The sequence below is a fragment of the Macaca thibetana genome, chromosome 15 (assembly GCF_024542745.1).
Source record: "Macaca thibetana thibetana isolate TM-01 chromosome 15, ASM2454274v1, whole genome shotgun sequence".
NCBI classification, from domain to species: domain Eukaryota; kingdom Metazoa; phylum Chordata; class Mammalia; order Primates; family Cercopithecidae; genus Macaca; species Macaca thibetana.
The window spans coordinates 101385349-101398381 of record NC_065592.1 but is presented as its reverse complement, the minus strand read 5'-3'; the positions used below and the strand labels follow the sequence as shown (position 1 = coordinate 101398381).

The window sequence follows — 13033 nt, the reverse complement described above, 5'->3', positions numbered from 1 at the left end:
GAATCAGAGACTCCAGATTTCAAGCAAGAGCTTCAAAATATGCCTCCCATGAATCCTTTTCTCCTAAACCACTGGAGGATGCACTCTAACAAAACAAGAATGCAGCCCAAGAAGGAGTCCATAAACAACACCTTATCAAGAGCAGGGTGGGAGCCAAGGGTATCCCTGGGTGGCAACTGCATGACGTGTAGCGAGCTGGGAATGAAGGTTTCTTCAGCAGATGAACTGCAGAATGCCTGGTGTAACCAACTGTCTCAGAGGAGACTGAGGCAGCTGGCTGAGGGCATGAGGTTTCATTAATACTAAGTATATAGACAATTAAGCAACCACCACAAAACAAGAACAATAACCCAAACTATACATTAGGGTAAGTAACAGCAAAACCTTTTTGCTCTATTGGGAAGATGACAAATACTTAAAACTGAAAACATGTGAAGCCGTAGCTCACAAGCCTGTTATATGGAGACATGGAGGAAATATCCCACAATGTGGCTAAGAGCTGATAGGTGCAGTTGCTAGGAAAGGGAGAGAGCCCAAACCTGCCTCTCCCTTAAAAACCCTATAGGACTACTTGAACCTTTAGCTGTGGACATGTACAACATTGACAAAAACAGCCAGGGAAGCATGTGGCCTGTCCTCTCCAATGAGGAAAGGCCTCTGGGCACACAATCAGATGGGTGGGTCACTGAGATCCCTTCTGTCATATTCTGGTCACTGGTGATGCTGGACCCATACTGAGTTAGGACAGGGACGAGCTGCTGGCTAGGGGCCTCAGACGTCACAAAACTTCCAGGCTTTAGATATGAAATGGTAACTGGAAAACATCATCTCTGAGGGTTCAGCCCCAGGATGTGGATGCATTATCTCAAAGTGGGACTCTATAAAGCTGAATTTGACACTGCAGGAGAAAGGAATGGGGTCAGGGAGGGGCTTGTGAGTGTTCCCTAGCCTAGACGGAGATGAAGGACAGGCGTCCATGAGCGATGCCACTCTGCTCTTATCAGTTCTCCTATTGCTCAATTCAAGAAGGACACAACACAGACAGGCAAGTCCTCCAGGAGCCAAGAGAGCACAAGCAGGGGGTAAACATGCGATGTCACAGGTGAGGGTTCACTGTTACCTGACCCAGCATATCACATCCAACAAAACAAAAACACACATTCCAGTTTAAGTAAAATGGCAAAGTATTTAGACAAAGCCACATCTGTAACAAGCAAACGGATGAGTCAACCCCTGACTGAACAACTAAATGTCAAGTACACGAAAGCCCTAGGTAGGTACTGCCTGGCTGCCAGGCACAGCATCTCTGTGGTGCAAGTCACCAGTGACAATCCCAGCCCCAGGGTAGTGGCCTGCACAACAGAGGCATGTCTTTCCCTGATGCCAGAGGCCTGTGTGGGCTGGGTGGCCCCCTCGTGTGCAGGACCACAGGACCCACCTGCCCTACAGAGGTACTTAGTAAGGGTCAATGCAGTTGGGAAACAGTTACTCAATAAAAACAAAAACCACAAAGAAAACGAGTTGTCTAGGCCTGTGGCATGGGCCACCCAGGTGTGCGGCGACCGTGAGGGCGCACCAGGCACTCACACAGGGGCCCACATGTCACAGGACCCCACGGTGCCTTTACCTTTTGACTGTATCTTTTCACAGTTGGGAGAAATAATGACACATTTCAGTTTTTTGAGCTTCAGGTGTTTGAGAACTTCCCTCAACCCCAACACAAGTCGACGTTTAGTCTTGGCCTTGACTGGATCTTTCTGGTACATACGGTCTTGGAAACGGACCAGTTCTTTGAGTAGGTCGGTAACACAAGCATCCACTTCTTTACTAAGCATCTGGCTGCAGTAACTGAAAGAAACAGACATCAGGAATTGTGCCACTGGCTGTGACACTGCCGCACTGCTCCCATCCCACCCCAGGGAGAAGAGACGTAGACTGCATCAGACAAGAAGTCACGTTTCGACAAGTACTACTAACCAGAACTGTGGAATTACTGACAATTTAATTTCATGGAAGGTAAATACTGGGGCATCTTCCCCCCATTCCCAACTACAAGGGACAAATTTCTCTGCTCCCTGACCCCCCACCATAGTTTGCCACAGGTCCCCATCTCAGCCCCTACCCTGTGCATCAACCTGTCATAAAGATAAATACTGGGAGACTACCCTGGAAGAAAAGTGGGCAGGGGAGAAGGCAGAGTGAGCACACAAGGTTAAAGGAATCCTGCCGCCTAAGAAATTACACAGAGATTAAACCATGAAAAGGGGCCCAAAGATGATGCGTGGTCACTTCACTATCCATTCCCCCGACTTCAAACCTGGACTGAGGGCCCCTCTTCCATCATTAACACCCCAAGAAACTCAGTAGAAGCAGAATCAGACACAACGATTAGGCTCTCCCTGAATGTGTGCAACGAGGTACCCGGCTTCTTTCAACCATGAGGGTTAAAGCACAGTGTGGTCCAGCAACAAGGATTTATGGGAGGTATCAATGCCACACTGAACCGAAGCACTTCCATCTTCCCCTAGTCCCTGGCAGGCAGGGGCTCACTCACTCCCTGAATCTGCGGCTGTGGATCTTAGGGAAGGTGGCGTGATTGGGAGCAAGGTGGGAGGCCTCTGTGTCCCTCTGGAGTTCTGTGCCTGGTGGCTCTTCAGACTTGCCCTCAATCGCAGGAGTGGAGATCGGTTCGTCCATCCCCTCTGGCCCTTCATGGAGGAAAAAGTCATCATAAGACATCTGTGAGGCCCAGTGCACACACTGAGGGGCTGGCCCAATACAGTCTCATCGATGCAACCAGACCGTCCCTGCACACAACCACCACATCCACAGACAACATGCAGAGAGGTTTACAGAAGGCAGCAAAAACAGACGAGGATGCCTGGGGAAACCAGAAAAGCTGGTGGAGGCAGTCATGCCTGGAGGTGTGCCTCCCCCCAATTTACTTACACATTCACTTTTATTAGGGTAAAATATACATTAATGTTACCATTCTAACCACTTTTTTTTTTTTTTTTTTTTTTTTTTTTTTGAGACGGAGTCTCGCTCTGTCACCCAGGCTGGAGTGCAGTGGCCAGATCTCAGCTCACTGCAAGCTCCGCCTCCCGGGTTTACGCCATTCTCCGGCCTCAGCCTCCCGAGTAGCTGGGACTACAGGCGCCCGCCACCTCGCCCGGCTAGTTTTTTGTATTTCTTAATAGAGACGGGGTTTCACCGTGTTCCCAGGATGGTCTCGATCTCCTGACCTCGTGATCCGCCTGTCTCGGCCTCCCAAAGTGCTGGGATTACAGGCTTGAGCCACCGCGCCCGGCCCATTCTAACCACTTTTAAGTGTGCAGTTAAGTGGCCAAATTTATTTTTTGATTTTGAAATTTAACCTGAAGAATCTCTTATCAGGGAGTTTTAAAAAACGGGCTTTTAGTTTTAAGTTTTTTCTCAAATGCTTGAGGCCATTTCTTTTTGAAATAATCCTTTAGAAAGAGCTGAACTCCAACATCTAAACTTTGACAAACTCAAGAGGTGTGTGTTTAAACATACCAGATCTGATGCAGTGATAGCCTACTGTCCCCAACTAGTTACTTCTACTGACTATCAAAATGCAATTGCAGCCACAGATCACCAAATGAAGGAATGAAAAAACATATACCACACCCACAAGAATGGCAAGGTTGAAAAAGATAGTGCCCTGTGGGCTGGTGGAGATGGGGAGCACCTGCAACTCTCAGCCTCCCCTGGCCTTAACTGGTAGAACAGTCAGAAACCCACTGGACAGGAGCTACTCAAGTAACTCTACTCCCAGGTAATGCCCCACGGGAATAAGTGCTTGTGTCCTTTAAGACACATACAACACTGTCCACAGCAACCCTGTTTCTAATTACCCAAACTGGAAAATGACTGAATGCCCATCCGCAACCCTGTACATTAATCCAACTGAATTTTACACAGTAATGAAAATAAACATCTCCATGTTGCCAATAAGACTGAAGGAGAGGGGACAAAGAGAGCAGCACACCACACAGCTGCACCAGAGCCACATCGACAGCCCTTGGTGGGGCTGCCATGGGGCACGGTCTCCTAGGGAGGCCTCTGACAAGAGGGCACAGGCAATTGCTGGGCCCTGTTTTGCTTCTTGATCTGAATGCGGTGGTCACTGTGAAAAGTCCTCAAGCTGTACACTGATGATTTGTGCACTTTTCTGAACGTATAACTGAGTAAGAAGTTTACTTAAAAACACACAATTGTGTTCATGCCCCTACGTCTCCTATACCTGCTGGTAAGCAGCTGTGCAGCTAGCGGTGTTAATTCTCATGACCACTTCAAGTTAGAGGACCATCCAGCATCACACAGATCAAACTTGGTGGGAAGGGAGGATCCTCACCTCTGTGCCTCACAGATCCCAGAACCAGAGGGACTAGAAACATGCCCCCAACCATGGGGACCTCCCTTCCCTGTAAAACTGGAAGCTCAGTGCTGACCCACTTTCCCCACAAAAGCAAGAGTCGTCAGCCAAGTCCTGGAGAGTTTGCTCAGCACAGCTCATCCTTTTCATAGTTGCTCCCGTTTAAATTATTCTTAAGGCACAAACAAAAGTTGGTACCTGAGGGCTCTGCCTGCTCAGGAACCTGGTCATCACCACCACTCTCTCCATCTTGTGTGTCATCACTGGTAAAAGCTGGACTCACAGCATTTTCTTGGAGACGCTGCTGCTTTCTCTCTTGCCGTTCTTTCAAAATAATCTTAAAAATTTAAATAAACAATTAAAATGCCTAAATACTTGTACTTAAAAGATAAGCTCTTCTGCAAATTAAACTGCCTAAGTTCAACCTGTTGGCAATGTACCTATTTGTGCCCTGAGAGCAGCCAAGTGCTCGCCAGTCTCCAGGGAGCTGACCCAACCCTCCCTGCTGGTTTTGGAGTGGCATGTTCCTCCCGAGGTATGCAGAGCAGCCACACAGGAGAGCCCTGAGCTCTGAAGACAATTCTGCAGCTCAGCACTCGCCTGAGCACCCACACCACAGGGCTGCTGTGAGAATTCACTGGAGGGAGGCTGGGCGAGATGGCTCATGCCTGTAATCCCGGCACTTTGGGAGGCCAAGGCAGGTGGATCACCTGAGGTCAGGAGTTTTGAGACTAGCCTGGTCAACATGGTGAGACCTCATCTCTACTAAAAATACAAGAATTAGTCAGGCATGATAGCACGCACCTATAATCCCAGCTACTCGGGAGGCTGAGGCAGGAGAGTTGCTTGAACCCAGAAGGTGGAGGTTGCAGTGAGCTGAGATCGCTCCATCACTGCACTCCAGCCTGGGTGACAAGAGCAAAACTCCATCTCAAAAAAAAAAAAAAAAAAAAAAAAAAGGAATTAACCGGAGGAGCCTGTGACTGTCCTCCTGGAAGGTCTGCAAGGAAGTGTGCATTATTTACTGACTCTGAACATCAGACAGATCAGCTAGGGTAGGATGAAAGGGAATCATAAGAAGAAGAAAAATGCAACTCCTCCCATTTCTGGTTTTCTATCCATCCACTGTAAAGTTAAAAAAATAAAAGATGTTCCTTTCTTTTCAGGTAGCTAAATCATTTCCCACATCACATGTCCCTCACGTGTCAGGCTGGGAGGCTGAGGGATCATTTGTTAAAAGTATCATTAACATGTTTTACTACAACATATTCAAATAATGTAAGTCGTAAAATCTAAACATCTAAGAGCTGGGAGAATAACTATGGAAATGTGAAACTAAGTTTTTTAGCGCCTCGCTTTGGCTGAAACACCTCACACACCTTCTTCAGTGAGGTTGGCTTCTTGGCCTTGGGGATCTCCCTCTGCTTTCCTTTCTTCATCAGCGGGGCGCTGGAGTCCAAGGGATTGTGTGGGGTCTTCATTTGACTCACGCGGCGGCCTCTCTCCCCTGACGTACATTCTTTGGAAAGGACTGGCACTGCTCCAACTGAAACACAGTGGAACAAAGGCCTCAAGGTCACCTCCCAGACGCTCCACTCAGCTGTTGGACCACAGCTCGCCCAGAAGCTGCCTCAGGGTATCTGACAGAGCTTGCCAAGTCACCCCCAGCCTGTCCCCACAACCCTTCTTTGTCAAACAATCTCTTACACATTCTTTTCATTGGCAATAATTCCAAATGAAATTTAGTGTCTTTTGGATGAGATTCCCAAAAAGTATCAAGTAATTCAGGAACACCTACCTTCCTATCTATGTAATCAGATCTCCCATATTTCTCAGTACAGTCTCATACTACATGGATCTCATTTTTTGACTCAGGACAGTTCCAGGTGGTCTGCACTCACTGTTGCTACTGTGAACACGTCCCTCTCCACCACCTCTTCTAGTTGACACTGCCTTTGTGGAAGCTGGCCCTATTGGTTTCTGTATGTGTATCTTGTATCTAGCTACCTTATAAGGCCACTATAAGATTCTAGTAATATTTCTAGTTAATTCTCTTGAGTTTTCCAGACATGTTTTCTGAAATCCCATCATGGGCAGTTGGTAATCCCTCTATATAGTCAATAAATTATTGTGATTACTACTGAACAGTTCAATTTTATTCTCCTTTTCTGTTCTATTTCCCATCTCAATAATTATTTCAAGTAAACAGTTAATTCCTATATAGTTTTATCCTCACTTTTTGATCTGGAAAATTTCCAAACATACGCCAAAGAAAAAAGAATGGTAAACAAACCCCTGTGCCCAATGTCCACCTTCAACAATCATCAGTATTTTTCCAAATGTATTTTACCTGCCCTCCTTTAATTTTGGAACACGTTTTTAAAATAATTGGTGCTCGTCAATTAGGCAGTCCCAGTAAGTCTCGCCTGTCTGATTCACTGCTGCAACACAGAACGTAACCTGCACAGGTCAACCAAGACAACTGTACCTGCCTCCCAGGCTGCTCTGGCCTTAGTGACCACAGCTGCTTGCATCTTTGGAGCCTTGTTTCCACATGGTGTTTGAAACATACATGTGACTATGTGACTGGCTCAATTCTTTTTCTCAGCTCTTCTTGGAAAACCCTGTATGGCTCAAAGGTGCTCACTCACCCAGTCCCCAATGACACCAAGTTCAGCATCTCACTTGGGCTCCTGAAAAACCTGCCACAAGCTCTCTAGCTCTACACACACCTCCTGCACCCCACTGCCAGGCAATTCTTCACAAAGCACTGACAATAGGCCTGAGGAGGGTCCTTCCTACAACAGAAGAAGATCAACCATTCCCTCCCACAAAAACAACCACGAAGTTCAACAGAACTGCCAAACACAATCATATCAGTCCTCTGGAAAGTGACCAAAAGGTTCCAACAAACCAAAGAGTACTTACTCCTTAGATGACTAGCCTTCAGGTGAGAACAGTATGAGTCTGGACATTCCTGTCTGAGGCATTTCCCAGTCTCTCCCTGCTCTGCTTTGGCTCATTCAGCAGGTGCCAAGGCTATGAAAACCAGCAGCTTCCCTGTCAGTGCCATAAAGGGCTTGCTGAATTGAGTGTGATCATTTAAATTAGTGATTTCAGCAAATGGGGAAGGCAAGGCAGCATGGCCAGTCTGAGGCTGCCGTTTTGTATAGGCAAGCAACAGACATGGCCAGGCCAGCAGGGACTTTACACGGAGTCCAGGGGAAGACTCGCTATAGGGATGAGCTATGGGGTGGTCAACCAAGAATTCTACATCCAGCAAAACTAACCTCCAAAAACTGAATGCAAAATAAAGACATTCCTAGACAAACAAAGACTGTGAGAATTTGTTGCTAGTATGGCTTGTGTCACTAATACTAAAAGAAGTCCTCCAGAAGAAATACTACCAGAAGGGATACAAGATGGCAACTGAATCCAGAGGAATAAAGAACACCTAAAATCATAAATATGAAACTTGGAAATACACATTTTTTTCCTTATTCCTTCTCTTCTTTAAAAGATATGGCTGTATAAAGTAGTAGTTCCAACACTGTAGTGTTTGGTTTATAATCTATTTAGATGTACCATATGCTAATAGCATAAAAGGGGAGGAAGAAAATGGAGACATATTGGAGTAAAGTTTCTCCAGTATATAAACTAACATGTATATTGTAATCCCTACAGCAATCACTAAGAAAGTAGTTTTTCAAACTAAAGTTAAAAAAGATCAACAAAGAAATCAAAAGTGTACTCTAAAAACATTTAACACCAAAGGCAGTAAAGGAGGAAGCAAGGAACAAATGACAAAGTTGGCAAAAACAAGCAATGGGGAAAGGACTACCTATTCAATAGACGGTGCTGGGATAACTGGCTAGCCATATGCAGAAAATTGAAACTGGATCCCTTTCTTACACTGTATACAAAAATCAACTCAAGATGGATTTAAGACTCAAATGTAAAAGCCGGAACTATAAAAACACTGAAAGACAACCCAGGCAATACCATTCTGGACACAGGAACTGGCAAAGATTTCATGACAAAGACATCAAAAGCAATTGCAACTAAAGCAAAAGTTGACAAAAGGGATCTAATTAAACTAAAGAGCTTCTGCATTGTAAAACAAACTATCATCAGAGTGAACAGACAACCTACAGAATGGGAGAAATTTTTGCAATCTATCCATCTGACAAAGGTCTAATATCCAACATCTATAAGGAACTTAAACAAATTTACAAGAAAAAAACAACCCCATTAAAAAGTGGGCAAAGGACATGAACAGACACTTTTCAAGAGACATACACGTGGCCAACAAGCATATGAGATAAAGCTCAACATCACTGAATCATTAGAGAAATGCAAATCAAAACCACAATGAGATACCATCTCACATCAATCCGAATGGCTATAACATGCTGGCAAGGTTGCAGAGAAAAAGAAACACTTATACACTGTTGCTGGGAGTGTAAATTACTTCAACCGCTGTGGAAAGCAGTGTGGTGATTCCTCAGATCTAAAAACAGAAATATCATTTGACCCAGCAATCCCATTACTGGGTATATACCCAAAGGAATATAAATCATTCTACTATAAAGACACATGCACGTGAATGTTCACTGCAATACTATTCACAATAGCAGAGACATGAAATCAACCTAAATGCCCAGCAACGGTAAACTGGATAAAGAAAATGTCGTACATATACACCATGGAATACTACGCAGTCATAAAAGAGAATGAGATCATATCCTTTGTAGGAACATGGATGGAGCTGGAGGCCATCATCCTTAGCAAACCAATGCAGGAACAGAAAACCAAATACCACATGTTCTCACTTACAAGTGGGAGCTAAATGAGAACACATGGACACATGGGGGGAACAACAGACACTGTGGCCTACTTGAGGGTGGGAGGAGGGAAAAGATCAGAAAAAATAACTATTGGTTACTAGGCTTAGTACCTGAGTGATAAAATAATCTGTACAACAAATCCCCATGACACAAGTTTACCTATATAACAAACCTGCATGTGTACCCCTGAACCTAAAATAAAAGTTTTAAAAAAAGGAAGATCCACAGATTTAAAAAAAAAAAAAAAAAAAAAGGAGTGTTTTTTGAAATAAACTACTTCAAAAGGAAGAAACATGTCTAAAAGCCTATGGTTGAAAATTTTCAAGTTGCTTTTTGACATATTGTGCATTTTAACTGTCTTGGCTCTTAAGAGAAGATGTGTCAGAGGAAGAGGCAGCCATTGGCACTACTCGACACCGTTCCCAGTGGTGCCCCATGCACAGGCAGTAAACCATTTCCATGGAATGCAGCTTCCTTCCCCAGATGGTAAAGATCTTCAGGAACTCAGGGCACTTCTACAGATAAGGAGGTTTCAGCTATACAATGTCATCACATCAAGTGGAAAGCTCATCTTTTAAACTGATCAATTTTTAAAAATCATCTTATTTTAATAACTTAAAAATGTTTTAACTGTGGTAATATATGACATAAAATGTACCATTTTAACTGTTTTTAAGTGCACAATTCAGTGGCATAAATTAGATTCACAATGTTGTGCAACCATCACTATTATCCATTTTCAAGACTTTTTCATGCTCCAATGAATACTCTGTTCCCGTTAATAACTCACCATTCCTTTTCCCCTCAGCCCCAGGTATCCTCTAATCTATGCTGTTATGAATTTGCCTATTCCACATATTTCTTTTAAGTGGAATCACAAAGTAGTTGTGTTTCTGTGTCTGGCTAATTTTATATGGTATAATGTTTTCAGGTTTCATTCATGTTGTATCATGTATAGGAATTCATTCTTTTTAAGGTTGCATATTACATTGCGTAGGTATACCACATTTGTTTACACCGTCATGTGGTAATGAACATTTGCACTGTTTCTACCTTTTGGTTATTGTGAATAATGCCATAACAAACCCCAGCGTAAAAGTGTCTAAAACTATTTTCTTTTGGGTAAACACTGAGGAGTGAAATCGCTGAGTCATGTAGTAACTGCATTGAGCATTTTAAGAAGCCACCAGATTGTCTTTCACAGTGGCTGCACCATTTTACATTCCCACCGTCAGTGTACGGGGTTCCAATGTTTCCACATCTTCACTGACACTTGCTATTTTCTGTTTTTGGATTATAATCATCCCACTAGGTGGGAAGCAGTATTTCACTGTACTTTTGATTAATATGTATTTCCCTGATGACTAATGATGTTGAGGATCTTTTCATGCACTTATTGACCACTTGTGTACCTTTTTTGGAGAAATGCCTTTTCCAGTTCTTTGCCCTTTTTTTTTTTTTTTTTTTTTTTTTTTTTTTTTTGCTGTTGTTTTTTTTTGAGTCGGAGTCTCGCTCTGTCACCCTGGCTGGAGTGTGGTGGCGCGATCTCAGCTCACTCCTTTGCCCATTTTTAAATTGGATTGTTTGCTATACAGCTGGAGTTCCTAAATACTTGAATATTAATCACCTATCAGATACATGATCTGAAAATATTTTCTCCCATTCTGTAAGCTGTCTTTTCACTTTCTTGATAATGTCCTTCGGTATGCAAAAATTTTTAATTTTAATGAAGTCCAAAGTTTATTTTTCTTTTGTTGCTCATCTTTTTGGTGCCGTATCTAAAAATCCAATGTCTAATAAAAGGTCATAAACATTTACCCGTTTTCTTTTAAGAGTTTTATAGTTTTAGCTCTTATATTTAGCTCACTGATCTGTTCTGAGTTCATTTGGATCTATGGTGTGAGGTAAGAGGCATGATTATTCTTCAGCATGTAGAAATCCAGATGTTCTAGTACCATTTTAAAGACACTGTTCTTTGTTCTTTTCATGGAGTTGGCATACTCATGAAAAATCAATTGGTTGCAGATACATGAATTTATTTCTGGACTCTTTAATTCTATTCCATAGTTCCATATCTATGCTTATTCCAGCATCACACTGTTTTATCTATAAATAACTTTTGATAACAAGAGAAAATGTTAACACAATAATCTAGCTGAAAAAGACTTCAACCACTTGTCTGAGATGGAAAGACTATCTTACCTGAGACTACCACTGGTCTGGAGGACTGCTTTGCATGCTGAGAGTGCTGCTTCTTCTCCAGGGCTGTCAGCACGCCCCCCAAATCCAGCTGCACTGGAAGCTGGCTCTTCTTTACATTGTTTCTAAAGTTATCCTGAAAGTTCAAAATTCGTAAGTTTATTTATAAAACTATACAAACTGTGCTTTTCATTTTACAAAAAATTGATGTAAAGATAAAATGAAATAGAGACTATAAACAAGAATTTTCAAAAATTCAAGTAATGAAAGGAAAAACAATCAATCCCACATTATCTGCCAGTATTACCATGGTTGTCTATGTCTTCCTTCTTTTAGAACATTGGGTTTATATTAAATCACCTACATGACTGTCTATATCTGTATCTCCACTGTGAGTAGTCAACAATACACATCTACAGACAAGACACTAGCACTTGTATAAAGTCTTTGGCTACAAAGTCTGTGTGTGAGGCTACTTGGTTAGTACTATTGCCTCATTAGCCCATTCTCTCTCCAAATGCCTCTGTAAACCAACAAAATGGCATGAAATTATAGTGATACAAAGTCTACATAAGCCCAAATCATACTCAGCAAATAATATTAAATGCAGGCTCAAAGTCTGATATGCTTAAAACAAGTGTTATTTTTGAAACTGTTGTGATTTGGGTTTTGAGACTATATAAAAAGTTGTACAAGGAAGCCCAGTGATACGTTCTAAGGCATGGTGTCCCATTTGCTTTAGTGCCTCTGCTTTGCTCTCCTGCCAAGTGTTCTCTTCCCAGACACCAAAAACCCTACTGGCTGAGGGCTCCCCATCAGGGGAAAGTACCAAGTGCAACAAAGGACAGGCAAGGAGGCCTACTGCATGGAAAGAAGATGAGCAAATTAGCACTTTGGGAGGCCGAGATGGGTGGATCACGAGGTCAGGAGATCGAGACCATCCTGGCTAACACGGTGAAACCCCGTCTCTACTAAAAAATACAAAAAACTAGCTGGGTGAGTTGGCGGGTGCCTGTAGTCCCAGCTACTCGGGAGGCTGAGGCAGGAGAATGGCGTAAACCCGGGAGGCGGAGCTTGCAGTGAGCTGAGATCCGGCCACTGCACTCCAGCCTGGGCGACAGAGCGAGACTCCGTCTCAAAAAAAAAAAAAAAAAAAAGAAAGTTAACTCACACAAAGGCTTAGAATTTTATTTTTCATGAATGCGAAAACAATAGTCTCCCTTTAAAAGGCAAAATGACAATGAATATCCTAGCAAATAAATGTCTACAACTACACAAGTTCCCCATCTAAATTATGACTCACAAGCTCCCTCATGAATCTGTGGGATAGATGGTGGAGTATGGAAGGAGAATCACCTCCACTTTAGCTTGTTTTGACTGCATAGAGTAAAACTGTGGTGCCTCTCTTTATTTTTCTTCTGTCACACATTACTGACTTGCAAAAACATTCTTCTGTTTCCCCAATAAACTAAATCAACTTTTTCCCTTTAAAGTTTCGTAAGGCAGTATGATCCCCCTCCTTTCTGACCTAGCAACTACAGTTACTGATAATCTTATTATAAAATCACAATCTTATAAAATAATAGTC

General features: G+C 43.0%; 1 protein-coding gene across 8 annotated transcripts in view; it reads right to left on the bottom strand.

The window, feature by feature from the left end:
* Positions 1–13033, bottom strand: part of SECISBP2 (SECIS binding protein 2) — a 43272-nt gene that overhangs the window by 8823 nt on the left and 21416 nt on the right. For all 8 annotated transcript variants that reach the window (XM_050761261.1, XM_050761260.1, XM_050761262.1 and 5 more), the window contains 5 exons: positions 11449–11581; positions 5779–5945; positions 4598–4736; positions 2555–2708; positions 1628–1848 (listed from right to left, as the gene is read on the bottom strand). In XM_050761261.1, coding sequence (XP_050617218.1) covers positions 1628–1848; positions 2555–2708; positions 4598–4736; positions 5779–5945; positions 11449–11581 — 814 coding nt within the window. The remainder of the gene's footprint in view (positions 1–1627; positions 1849–2554; positions 2709–4597; positions 4737–5778; positions 5946–11448; positions 11582–13033) is intronic.